General features: G+C 39.7%; 1 protein-coding gene across 1 annotated transcript in view; it reads right to left on the reverse strand.

Annotated features, from left to right (window-relative positions):
• nnt (nicotinamide nucleotide transhydrogenase) overlaps window positions 1-14641 on the reverse strand; it is a 50432-nt gene that overhangs the window by 4472 nt on the left and 31319 nt on the right. The window contains exons 14-19 of the mRNA XM_067422830.1: window positions 14350-14545; window positions 13651-13884; window positions 12084-12244; window positions 10041-10220; window positions 7250-7409; window positions 4884-4965 (exon numbers count right to left, since the gene is read on the reverse strand). Coding sequence (XP_067278931.1) covers window positions 4884-4965; window positions 7250-7409; window positions 10041-10220; window positions 12084-12244; window positions 13651-13884; window positions 14350-14545 — 1013 coding nt within the window. The remainder of the gene's footprint in view (window positions 1-4883; window positions 4966-7249; window positions 7410-10040; window positions 10221-12083; window positions 12245-13650; window positions 13885-14349; window positions 14546-14641) is intronic.

The raw sequence follows: 14641 nt of genomic DNA on the forward strand, positions 1-14641 counted from the left end.
GACCTCTTGGACCGCCTGACACACATATGGCCAACAAATAAAGCACTTTAAGGCAGCGCAGGTCAGGGAGACTTTTCATACAGTCTGAGCATTAGTCTTTGAACACCGTTAAGTAGAAGTGCTTTGGGGTCAGGCTTTTAGCAAGAGGTTAACAGAGAAGGAAATAAGCAGTTGCTGAAGGTATCTTTTTAATGCCAGGTAGTAAAGTGCATGAGCTCAGGGGAAATGGCTTGAGGAAGACGAGTGGACCCTCGGGGAACGTGGGCAGCTTTACAACTTCACTGTAAAAACAGATCACAGCCAACAGGCTTAGGACACAGGAAGTGATGTTCCTGCTTTTTTAACTGATGTAAATTTGTGTACCATTTCTATTTGATGTTTACACAGCAGTTACATATGCCTTTAACCAAAAAGAGACCAATATTTTCATAGGTTTATTTTCAACAAAGCAAAGTTCCCTCAAAGCTATTTAAAAATAAATAAATAACCTTTTCACTGTTTCCAAAAGAAATATGGACTTCATCCAAACAGTTTTGGACAGCACAGGTATAGAAACTAAGTAATAAACTGATCAACCTCCAGACCCAAGAAATTTGAGAAAAAAAACCTTTATAAAAATGAACATTATACATATACATTTATTGAATTTATATAATCTGTGTGGCTGTTTTTAATTAAAATAAATTAGTAATTGACCATTTAAAACAAAAAGGCGGCTCAGAAAATTATATTTCTCTAATAATGACATTTATTTGAAATAATTATAATTGAAAACAGCCACACTGATTCCATTAAAGAACTAAAATGGTAGGAAAAAAAAAAAAAAAAGTTCTCGGAAAACATCACAACTGTAATGAATTCAAGCATGAATGTGCACCTTTAACCAATTTACCTGACCAGAGCGGTCACTAAAACCTGCTCACTTCAGTTCAGATCTTGTTCAAATGAACATTCAGAGTTGTTTACTTTTTAATTAGAGCATTTCCAGAGCATTCAGGCCAATTTGCGCCACATATTTACACTGTTTTTGACCTCATATTGGTTTTATTTTACACTAGTCAATTATTTTCTCTCTGAAATTAAGGCAGCGCTACCTCTTTGGAGAAAATGTCAAAAGCAGTCGCTGAAAAGGTGGACTTGTTCAGATGAAGATGGCTAAACACTCCAAAAGAGACCACATCATTCTTGCAGTTGCTTTCCATCAAATCCGACATCTGTTCATCAGTTTCCTTCAAGTGAGCTTATTTATCAAATAGGAAATGAGAAAAAAAAAATTCCAATAAACCAAACAGAAATATACTTGAGTCGACAGGCCTCAAAACTTTCGAGACATGGGGTTTGTCAGTCAGCTCTGATGCTGGCTTACATAAGCTGCAGCTGCAGTGTGCGCGCAAAACAGTCTGGGAAGACAGTGAGCCCAAGCTCAGCAATCCCATCCAAACCAGCCCGATCGCCCTGCTATTCCCATCAGCATCACACTGCGTTTCACCACGCTGAACCAACACGCGCTCTGAAAATAACTGTGATAGCTTGCGGCCCAAAGGAAATTTAGATTGCTGTGCTTTCCTGCCCAAACTTGTGACTCCTTTTAACAAAATCTTTCCAACACTACACGGCAGCAAAAATTAATGTAATGATCTTTATGGAGATAGAAACATAATGGGAATGATAAGGAGACAGTTTGGACGGTGTCAGTTCTAACCACAGTCCTCTCAACAGGGCGACACCCATAGCCAATTATCCCAAAGAACGCGAGGGGGGAGAGTGGCGGGTGCGCTACCTAATCTGTCCACTATTTGGCCACCCATCTCCTCTTCTAATCAACTGCAAATGCTCTAATTGGCAGCAGCTGTTGGGCTCTCAGATCAAACAAGTGAACGAAAATTACACAAGCTTCCGGTCTGCATCTCTCCTCCACAATCACACAGTGCCCGCAGCTCTAAAGAGAGAAAACAGGAATCTAGCATGTGACAGATCTGACAAGGTGGCATCAGGATGAAATAAGTTGACAATTTCAACTTGACTGTTTAAGTACCCCACAAACTGCATTACGAGAAATGTTAATGAAGCTCACGATAAAGTGGCAGGGAATGAAAATCTGATGTAGGGTGCAAATGTCACCAACAGCAAAGCGCTTAAGCAAACCACGCAAAGCGGACCACTTTATGACCAAGTCGCTGACCAGTACTTCATTTTTTTTAAGTGTACAAGAGGGGTTGGCAACACATCGTGACATTCTGGGACTGATTAAAAAGTGTTTGTGTGTGAGTCCCTTCATGAAAAATGTTCAGTCACAGATGATGCTGTAAATTGGCTCCCCTGACTGCCAAAATTGTGGTGAACCCAGGCTAGTGCTGACAACCACTATCTAGTGGGAAAATGACAACAAAAGCATTGACACCATCTAGTGAGAGAGGGGAAAAAAGAAAAACAAAAAGCCAGTTGTCAGTTGTATCCATGCAAAGAGTACATTCAAATCAGATGCCCATGTATAAAGTATTGGCCACTTCTCTCATTTGGCCTTTTTGCTACTTTTATGGGGAATAGTGAGGACAGGAGAAGATGGAGAGAGGGGAAAAAAGCCAGATCTTTAACTTGTGTTGTTCATATGGAGAGCTACAGTTCAATATGCGTGTCATTGTATTATATACTACAGGACTGTTGAAAGCAATCTGATTGGTTTGATAAACATATCACTTTATGAAATTATATTTAAAAAAAGAGGATCTAATAGTCTACAACAGCAATAGAACCAAAACGGCACCGATTTTGCAAATGCATTGACTACCTGAAGATGCCATCCAGCACAAAGACATTAAAAGCAAAGTTTTGTAAGGTTGTGCCATTGTGGACTGAACTTACTGGTCCAGCACATCCCACTGATGCTCAATTGGATTGAGATTGAGAATTTGAAGGCCAGGGCAACACCATGAACTCATCATCATGTTCCTCAAACCATACATAAACAATGTGTGCAGTCAGTGTGACAAGGTGGTTTATCCAGTTTGAAGTGACCACTTCCACCAGGGAACACCATTGTCATGAAAGGGTGTACATTGTCTGCTTTAGGGGGGTGGGGGTGGGGCCGCATATGCCAAACTTACATCCACATGAATGGCTGGAACTAGGGTTTCCCTGCGGAACATTGCCTAGAGCATCCTGGTGCTATTACACGTAAACTGCATACACATACACACTGTGACGTTGTTCCAAGGTCAAACACTCATCTGCCCACTGTAGGCACTTCAATGGTGGACAGGGGTCATTATAGGCACTCTGACTGGTCTGTGGTCATTATAGGCACTCTGACTGGTCTGTGGCAACACAGCAGAGTGCAATGCACTGTGTTGACACATTCTTCCCATAATCATCATTAAAATTTTGTGCAACTTCTGCCACAGTAGGCCTATTGCTGGCCCAGATAGCATTTGTTGCCCTCGGGCATAGATGAGCTTTGGGAGCCCCTCATAATGATGTTGCATGGCTGGAGTTCCCAATTCCAGTCCTTGTGCCTCCTTGCTCTGTACATTTTGTATCTCTCTCTTATCTGAGATGCTCAGTCGAGGGGTGGGTTCCATTTGACCAAATGTGCACTCCAAAGTGAACTTAAAGGAACTGTATGTAAGAAATGCATTTCAATTAATCATAAAATGGCCCTGATATGTCACTAGTCATTAAGAAATAATGTTAATTTCAAATACTTCAATCACGTTTATATTATATATAATATTTATATTATATATAATAATAATAATATTATATATATATATATTTTTTTTTTTATTTATTTATGTGTTTTTATATTTTATATATAAATAAATAAATAAATAAATAAATAAATACACACCTTTGGGGGGAAATAAGCCACGAATGAACTTAGTAGAAAATGGACAATAAAACTGGTTAAGAGGAATGTACTTTAAAGGATGAACCATAATTTAATTATTTTTAAAAGTACATACCTCACCTAAAAAAGTAGCTAACTTTTATTATAGTACATGTCTTACCAGGCTCTTAAAACATGTTAATAGCTAATTTTAAAACATTTTAATGGATAGCTCACTCCAGGTACGTCCCACCAAAGTTCGAATCTGGCTCGGTTTTTTTCCCCCACCAAACATGCCCCATCACTTCTTTACAGCCCCATCTTAAAAAAACAAAACTAAAAAAGCAAACAGCCACCATCCAGATTCTCAACAATAGAAACTTTAACATTACGTTGCATGTTCTCCTCATCAACGTGACAAATATTGGAAGTGCATGGTTGAAGCATCTCTAGGGTCAGGGTCAGGCTCAGTCTTTCCACGCCCTGCAACCTGAGAGGCGTAATTGGGACTGTGGAAAGTATTGCGTAGCCCGCACCTATTGCTCTGCTCTTCACTGGCTCTTTCACAGCACTGGGAGGCCTGGGGTACACTGCGCTCTCAGATCACAGGGCATTACACATACACTGGAGAGGCAACAATAGCACCAGACAATAGAGCAACTGAATGACGATATTCAAAAGCACTCTTTGAAATGGAGGAGTCTGACATGAAGAGAGAAAACTGCCATTCAGAGGTTTAACAGACTGACTTGCAACTAGCGAGCCATTTAAACACTCACCCAGCCGTTTATGGATAAAATGGATTGTGGATTAGAAGTAAAGCAAAGTTTTAAAGACTGGGAGAGTGAAGATACGGACAAAAAAGGAAAGATTCCAACTGTCATCCCAGTTCAATAATTCATAGGACATTTACTAAGGGGTGTCCAGCCACCACGGAGACCAATGGGAAATGTTAACGGCATCACAAAATTTGTGGTGCTCACGTGGCTTAAACATGGAGTCAAATCACAGCTGAACCGTAAAGATTTGAAAACTAATGAAAATGAAGGTTTCTTACCTGACTTTCTTGTTCTGATCAGTCATCGACTTGACAAGATCAGCAATAGGATACTGAGCTTTGGCTGCACACAGACCATAACCTGAAGCAAAAGACCCAGAAATTAAATCAGGGACATAGACATGCAAAAAAACAGCTGCTACTATTATTTGAAGCTTAGGAAACTCCCACTGGAAAACTCTAATGAACTCTGCATGATCCCTATTAATCATTCATATACTGGTCATATCATCATACCTCATCTTTTTCACCATGTCATGCGAATTGATTTTACCATAATAAATAATCCTAACTTATAAACAATAGGACAAATGAGTTTTGAAAGTAAAGCAAACAAGTGACCTGCTCCCACTCATTTATAATTCACAGATAAAAGTAATTAAAACTTGAATGACCGCAGGATCATAAACAAACAGAAAAGAGGAGAAAATTGCTTCACGTTGAAATACATCTTTAATGAATCTACAGCACCAGGATTCATAATATTTCACGAAATTGTTTATTTTTAAACTTTTGGTGGACTTTGAAAGCAGCACAGAAAAGTTGAACTAGGACCAGAAAGAGTACTGTGCACTTTGAAACAATTTAAAAAGACTTATAAATCTTTTATCAATAAGCAATTTACCACTGTGGTGAGGAAAACTAATATCACAGACATATGAAACTTAGTTTAAAGCCTCAGTTACAGCTGACAACTTCTGTTAGGCCCGTCACAACAGCTTTCAAATCCACCCATTTAAACAAGCATGTCCCGGTGGGTACTGACTAACCCTCCTCACTCCTAATGATTTTTTGAAGCTCTTTTTTTAATAAATAAGTCATTTCACCCTAGGAAAACAGCCATGGTTGGCAAACTTCAAGCTTAAACAGAAGTCATAAATGTTTTCACAGCTGTCAATCACAGAAAGTGACTATGACTACTTAAATTATACAAAAATGTGGAAATGGAAACAAGGCCATTGCCTACTCGGTGTAAGGACTGCGTTTTCAACGGGGTTCCCTTCACTGCTCAATGATGGCTGATGGATGGATTTAGAGGCGAATGAGGGGAGAAAACTTAAGTGGGTTCAATTATACATAATTATATATAAATATAAGATTGTTCCGATCATCCAGGGCTAGAGCAAGACAGAGTGTAGCTACCGTATTTAAACATTTGGGTTTTAAAAGTCAAGTTAACATTATCTAGCTGACCAGAATCAATTTTGGTAGTCTTGGAAGCATCAGTTAGAATAGTGTGGAAAAAGATCAATAAAACAGTTATGTTTTGCATGGGGTGCCACATTTTTCCAACAAAAACAATAACTTTTTTTTTTAAGTGTCAGGAAAATTTGCATTTATTAAAAATCTGGAGCCGTGGCCAATGCCCCCGAAAAAAACAGTAATTGGTAGTACATCCTTGATTGCATCCTATCGTGACTTGTACCAACATGGCCTTCACAATGGTCAGGCCTGTGCTGCCCGTGAGCACAGGTCTCTCTTAGACATCTTGGCAGTGGCTAAACAGTCAACGGTCAAGAGGAAAAAATTTGGATGCCTCAGAGCCTGTTGGATGGCCATTTGTTTTAAATAAAAGGGGCCGTCTCTGTTGTGCTTGGCCCTGCCGTCTTGTTTACTCTGGACTGCGCTGTTTATTATCATTTCTCCTTTTTCTTTCTGTTCATATTCCCACATCTAATCGCTCCTATTTTCCACTGTCCTGTCGCCTCCAAGGTCTTGATCTTCTCGACCTGCCGTCGGACCATAAAGCACGACTATAAAAGTCTGTTGCAGAGAACAAAGCAGCGTGAGAGTCGTTGCCGTTGCTGGAGGCCATTACGGAGGCCCCTGCTAAGGAACCAGCCACAGAAAAATATACCGTTCAGATATACGAGTCCAACTAAATGATTTGCCAACTGAACTAGTATCAAAGGTAAACACAGTTAAAGTTCATCTGGCACATCTTGCTCGATCAGTCAGTTCTAGCTGGCCAAAAGAAATGTGCCATAAGAGATAAACCTGACATCACCCACCACAGCTCGGCTCACACATACAGTGGCCAACCATGCCGGTCCACAAAACACACAGAAGAGTCGAACTCAAACAGACAGATAAAACTGCACACAAATGTGTCCAGGGCCCCCTCCCAAAAAAACAAGTGAGATTTCGAGACTCAGAACAAGCCCTAGCATGCCTCAGGGTGCACTCTAGGGGGTTTATCCCGCACAGGAGGGGTCAGAAAATTACCAGTGATGTAATGGAGGTGAACCAAGGTTGCTTTAACAGACATAACATAAAGGATCGTTTGAAGTCATTGACGGGACACTCCAGATCCAGTTTAAACCAAGGAGTTTCAGATGTGCAAGGCTACAAAGGGCCTCCATTACCTGGAACAATGATGATATTCTGAGCCTCCTTGATCATCTCCACGGTCTGCTCCACGTTGACCTCCGTGTGGGTACCTGTGATTTCCATGGGCTTGCCCGTGCCGGTGGATGAGGTGCCATAACCACCCAGAATAACATTTGCCAGGGAACGGTTCATGGCCTAGCAAGGAAAAAGACACCCAGACTGGATATTAGATTGCAGAGTATAAAGACAGCGTCTCGGCAAGAAAGAAAAAAAATATTGAATCAAGAAAATGTGTCCATGACATTTACACATTATTTACAGGATATTAAAGGGTTACTTCACCAATTAGCATATCGGCTTTGTATCAGCAGAAACACTGGAGTATATTCAAATGATTGTGCTTTATCCCTTTATAAAGCTTGGAATGTCTACTTTTAAATGAATTAAATGTAATTTATATAAAAAATAAATAATATATTCTCAGTTTATGTAATTTGATAAAAACAGCAAGAGGTCCAGTTTCTCAAGCAGCTGCTCATTAACGTTAATGTGACCACACCACGCGCACACAAAGCGATTCACATGCAAATCTTCCATGAGGAACAAACCTGTAAACACCCCCCATCACCTCAAAACAGAATCAGCTTCTTCTTTCTTCAAAAATTCATCGAGCTCGAAAGACACGCTTGCAAGTTAACCTTGGATTTAACTCAGAATAAGAAGAACGCGATTTTAAGGTAAACCATTTCTTCTCACTTATATTAGCTTTATTGATGCACAAACTTCACATTGTAGGCTACCCATTGAACTATTGCCAGACTAAAATGTGAAATCAACGGAAAAATGTTAAAATATGAAATAGGTAGACAACCTTTCAATCCTGAATATAGATACACGTACAAAATAAGGATATTTTATGCTCTACAATATTAAACGCAGCATGATATAAAAGTAGGTTTGCCAACTGTCCCGTATTAGCTGAGATGTCCCATTTATTGGGCCCAAAATCTCCTGTACATCATGTTTATTGACTGCTATGCTGATGTAACATGCAGTCTTGTTCACATGTTGGGTCTTTTGCACGTTCAAGTTATTTTAAATTTTTACTGAATGTCTCTTTTGCCCTTTTTTATTTTTTATTTGACCACTTCTGTGTTGTTTGCATGTGTAAACCCCAAGTATGCACTACCGTACAAAAGTTTTAGATTTGTATAATGTTTATAAAAAAAAATATTCTGCTTAAAGGCTGCATTTATTTGATCCAAAATACAGCAAAAACAGTAATGCTGTGAAGTATTTTTATATTTTTTTTTATAATGCTATAGTATGGAAGTCAATGGATACCATCAACTGTCTGGTTAACAACATTCTTTAAAATATCTTATTTTGTGTTCAACAGAAGAAAGAAACTCATATGTTTGGAACAAAAGGGAGATTAAATGACAATTTTCATTTTTGTGAAACTATCCCTTCACGCAAGGATGGACTAAATTGATCAAAAGTGACAGCAAATTCAACAAGCATTCATTTTGTTACTAGTCATTTATTAGCCTAGAAATCTAGACACACCCTAGCAGAAGCAAATCTAATTTGCAGCCAGTGTCGTCTAGTAACTTTCCATAGACCTGCGAGCTGGAAAAAAACAAACTCTGGTCAGGCCAATTAAATCGTGTATAGAGTCGGTGGGCGGGGTTAACATAATAAGGATAGAGTTGCGGATGTTCCGTGTGCTCCTTGTAAACAAAGAAGCTGGCGAACGGCGGTCTTTCGAATCAGCTTTGGAAGCGACTCTTGAAGACTTGGAGTCAAGCTGTTTTGAGAAAAGAACGGCACTGAAGTCATTCTTAAGAAGGGAAGACATGTTCAGAGTTTTGCCGACCGGATATGGCAAAAGTTTAATTATCAACTAGCTCCGCTTCACGTTGCCCTGGTTGGTGTAGCGTTATCCTATCGCATGCAGAGGGAGTTTGAAAGACAACCGTTTATCCCGCCCCTCGGATTGAGCCTTGCCAATGGTGAGTTTCCAGACCAAACATCTTGATGTGGGACTGGCTTGTCAGGCTAGTTATTTATATTACATAATATGAATGTTCTTTTTTTCTTTCTATTAAGAATCCTGAAAAAACTGCTTACTGATTTTGTGGAAATCAGCATATTTAAATGACTTCTGAGTAGTGCTGTCAAACGAATAATCACATTTGTATTTGCGTAGTGTGTGTGCACTGTGTATAATTGAATACATGCATACAACAATATTTCTTAAATGTATACATATACAATTAAAATTTTATATATAAATAAATATATAAAAAGTTCTTAAATATATACATACGTGTGTGCGCATGTATAGGTGATTATACACAGAACACAGTTATGCATGATGTGATTGATCGTTTGACAGCACTACTTATGAAAGATCAGAGACACTGATGATGACAGCTGAATTTCAGCATCTTTACCCCAGTATTCAGTTATTTTAAATTGTAGTAATTTTTCAGTTTTGACCAAATAAATTCAGCATTGGTGAGTATGAGAATCTTACCTACCCCAAACTAGTGAACATAATATATTTAAAGTTTAAAATGCATAAATGTTTAAACTAAATTTTAAAAAATGTCTAATTTTTTTTTTTTTTTTTACTTTTGTATTTAGAGCTTGTTGGCTGGACAAAACGTTGCCACTGTCACTTTCCACAAATATAAACCACGTTGTTGTCCATTCAAGAAAAAAAAAGAAAAGAAAAACATCTCACATTAAAGCAACAAACTACTTCATAAAAGATGTGTGAAGAAAATCAATCATGCACTGAACCATGACAGAACTTACCACACACATGATGTAGGAGAGGATGGCTCCAGAAGAGCCAATGAGGGCACCCACAATGGTCAGCAAATTGTTGTTGAGCAGGAAGCCTTCAGCGCACAGGGCCCAGCCAGAATAGCTGTTTAGCACCGTGATCACCACGGGCATGTCAGCCCCTCCGATGGCGGCTGTCAGGGTCAGGCCCTATAAAGAAAGAAAAAAAAGAGGGGTCACAGAGACAAAAGGGTGGAGATCAAAGGTTACAGCAATGACAAGTGAGCAAAGCACAACAGTAACTCGATTCCATAGTTTAAACAAAAAGGAAGTCCACCAAAAGAAAAAACACAAGCCCCAGGTATGAGCATTGTACACGCAGTTCGTTTTTATAAAACAAGTCAGTTCATTTACACACTGGGTGATGATGCAAATAGGTAAGGTGATATAGATCACGCCAGAGCAACACATTTCACACAGATTTGGTTGCAATGGGCTTCGATTAAGGCATTAGGTGTTTGTCAAAACATAGTATTTATTTTCCTGGCCCATGATATCATTCCTGTATTATCAAACAATGTACTTTCCTCAGGGAACAGGCTTGAACAAAACCAGCTACCACACATCATGTAAAAAATGCATTCAAACAAGCAAGAGAAGATGCAGACATGAAGAATGCGGCTGTAAAACGAGCCAGACACCATACTGCAGGTGATTGTTTATCTTTATGGAGGTAAAAGGAGCTGTATAAAAATGTCCGCTTCCTGATTATTGACAAATGATGAAAGCCCCATGACGCCAGTGTTTACCGAGACTCAGAGTGCGCTTCATGATTGTGGTTTACTTTTAGCTGTCATCATATGGTGGTGTGCTCTTATGGATTATATAAAATAAATAAATAAAACTAAAGCCAAAGAGAGATTGGTTTCATGAGTTGAGAGGTTTACATAGGGCCTGCCGTTCTGAAGTGCTGAACATAAAATGATTGTGCAACTATACTATGTACAACTTATGACCTCACTCAATATTAAGCTCTACATCCATCCATCCACATCAAGAATAACCAAAAGAGCAATTATAAATGACTGTCCCTATTAAAAGGGTTAGTTCACCAAAATATGAAAATTCAGTCAATAATTACTTTCCCTAATGTTGTTCGACACCTGTAAGACCTCCGTTCATCTTCGGAACATTTGAAGATATTTTATATTTATTCTGAGAGCTTTCTGTTCCTCCATTGAATGTGTATTGATTAAGTATTTGGATCGCCAATGTCATGTGATTTCAGCAGTTTGGAGCGCGGTCCGAATCCTAAATCAATACGCCGATTCATAACTGTTCAAATCTTTGTTTGCGGATTGAAAACAAACACGGAAGAGAAGACAATGCTGAATAAAGGTGTAATTTTTTTTATTTTTGGACCAAAATGTACTTTCGATGCTTCAAGAGATTCTAATTAACCAACTGATGTCACATATGGACTACTTTGATGATGTTTTTATAACCTTTCTGGAAAGGGACAGTATACTTTACATATATTCAATGGAGGAACAGAAAGCTCTCAGACTAAATATAAAATCTTAAACTGCTCCAAAGATGAACGGAGGTCTTACGGGTGTCAAACAACATTAGGGTAAGTAACTATTGACAGAAAGAATTTTCATTTTTGGGTGAACTAACCCTCTAAGCCAGCAAAACGCCAAAATATTGGCTAATGAATCAGGTGATATTTTCAGACAGACAAGGGTTTGGGAAAGGAATGGGAACGCTCCTGAATTTAGGCATTTTAACAGACTGATTTTCAGAATTCCCCCTTATGTCTTTCAGAACCGACAGTCTGGTCAGTGCATATTTTCTGTTTAGTGAATTTAGTGTAAAGACTAACATTTATTATGCTTGTATATTATGCTTTCAAGCGGTCAGTTAGAGACTCCTTTGCAAAAAACAGGGCAAAGCCCAACCAACCCAAATCATCTACATCTGAACCGCCTAGCAACACTCAAATTGAACATCAAAAAAAATCTATAAAACGCAACCAGGCAAAAATATTTAAGAAAACAGTGAATCCCTTACCATGACGGCAGAGAGCGCAGACACGGAGCCCAGGCAGGTCAACCCAGTGGTATAGCTGGGATCAAGCATGTAGGGGATCATGCCGCCCACACTGGCAGCCATGAGGGTGGCGTTCAGCGCATGGCGTCCAGGAAGCATAAGGGGAGCCGAGTTCAGAACACCTGCACGGGGAGGAAGTGAAGTGAGAAGAGCAAAACTATTTGTGTTGGACACCATGTGCTGTTTGGGAGCGTGATGAGTGAAAGGAAATTAGGAGGAGACGTTCTTGGAAACTAGAAGCATGTTTGAGGTGTGCTTTAGCAACCTGACATGCGGTTGTGTACCTTTTTTGTTTAAAGTGCTAAAATGCATCTGTTAGAACGCTGTAAACTATAATATGTCTGATTTATCATCACCGCAACACAAAGTATGTAAATGCAGGAGAAAAAAAGAAAAGGAAAAAAAGAAAAAACAAATCAGTAGGAGCTGAGTCAATTACATTAACCAAATTACAGAATCAGTTACAAACGTAACAAGTTAGCAATACAGCTGGATTGGGCATTTATGCATTTTACCCCCTTTTACACTGAAAGAAAAACTCACAAGGATAAAAATGAGACTTCTAATCAGTTTTATCAGTGCAAGCCTGCAGGCTTCAGAGTGGTGGTAGTGGTGGAGGAATGGGAAAGCTCCTGAATATAATGCGTCCCAGCTTTGAGGGACAAGTGGAAAATGACTGGGGGGGGGCGGAGTGACTAATTAGTGCCAAATTTTGAGAGGTTCCGCCTGGCCAAGCTTTAAACACAAGGCCTGTGCAGCACCGGTGAGATGGTGAGCTAAAGCTACACCAGACAATAAGGACTTAGAATTGTATGATTAATTAAAATAAAAATGGAATTTCTATATGGTTTAGTGTGATTATCAACTCACAATGGCACTGACAATGAGGCAGCATGTTTAAGAGTGAAGCGTGACACTGAGCTGCTCACATATAAAAGAACATTGTTTTCATTGTCTCAGAGTGGCTTAGTTCACAGTAAATGCTGCTACACACAAACAAACACATTTGCTGTGACTTTGGTTTGCTTATAATGTGCATTTGGGAAGATATTTAGGTAATGAGAAGAGCTTATAGACTGACGGCTGTCAACAAAAGAGAAGATCTCCTATGGTCTTCCTCAAATAAAAGCTTGATTTAACTTTTGAAAATTAAGAAATTAAGAAGGCAATAAACATTAATACTGTATTTCTTATGGTACTGTCAAATAAAATTATCATTGAAAGTTCTCTTAAATACTGATTTCTTAAATATATATATTTTTTATTTATGATAATAAATTATATAATAAGACTGTATAAGGCCTAACCTGAATGACTTGCTTTCTTCAGTTGAACACAAAAGAGGATACATTCTTTTCTTTTTTTAATGTTGCAGGGCCCTGTTGGCATTCATTCTATAAACAAAAACTGTTCTTTAAAGTCTTTTTTTGGTTTGGAAGGACATGAGGGTTATGGAAGGATGACCAAATTGGTCACTTTTGGGTAAACTATCCCTTTAAATTTTATTATATAACCAAACAAGCAGGACCTTGAAGTTTGCCATAAGCCACCAGAGATCCACTGAAGGTGACTCCTCCAATATAGGTCCCCAGATAGGCCACAATCTTGGTTAAGTTGGCTGCAGGGTCGGTCGCGAAGTGGGGGTACTCCACCATGTACTCGGCCACGCAGGTGAGCACGGCCGCCAGACCCACCAGACTGTGGAAAGCTGCGACGAGCTGCGGCAGGTCTGAGATTTGGATCTTCTTAGCGATGGTCAAACCTGCAAAGGTGGAGCACACAAGAAAGGGGAATTCAGGCTTGCTTGGTAAGCGGGTCACATCCGATGAAGCGGTGTGTGTTGATGTGAATCTGAAGTGCAAGTTGGAGGAAGGGGGGTGTAGAGGGCATGTTTTGGGCGGGCTGAGACCTAAGGGTGGAAGCATCTGGAATCAAGCAGACTTCTGGTTTGAGCTGGGGCTGGTCGGGACGGTTTAAACTACGTTCCAGCAGGTTTCCAGGAATAATTAGCAATTTAGATTAGACATGACTCGCTAGAAAGAGCGGTACCGGGCTGTGTGACTCACACGACCTGATGACCATTACCTGGGGTTGCGGGGAAATCACAAGGTCACATCCAATTTATTTACACACACACACACACACACACAAGGTTCAAAAGCTGTTGACTATAGAAGAATTGTACAAAGACACAAGTGTGCATGCGCGCGCACACACACACACTCACCAGCAGTGCCACCCACCGCCATGGCCGCACTCATTTGTGCCATGAGCTCAGGGGAAGGTTTCAGTGCTCCGAAAGTAGCAGCAATGCCACCGGCCACTCCGATCATGCCCAGAGTGTTACCGAGACGGGACGTGGACTGGGTGGACAGACCCGCCAGAGCCCCCACACAGCACAAGCCTGAGCCCAAGTACATCATCTGCACACAAGAAGGTTCACAGGAAGTGAGGAAACATATCCTCCAGAATCCATTTCTACAGTACATAGCTAGATATTCGCTATATTAAGTTGTCAC

The sequence above is a fragment of the Pseudorasbora parva genome, chromosome 18, assembly GCF_024679245.1.
Source record: "Pseudorasbora parva isolate DD20220531a chromosome 18, ASM2467924v1, whole genome shotgun sequence".
NCBI lineage: Eukaryota > Metazoa > Chordata > Actinopteri > Cypriniformes > Gobionidae > Pseudorasbora > Pseudorasbora parva.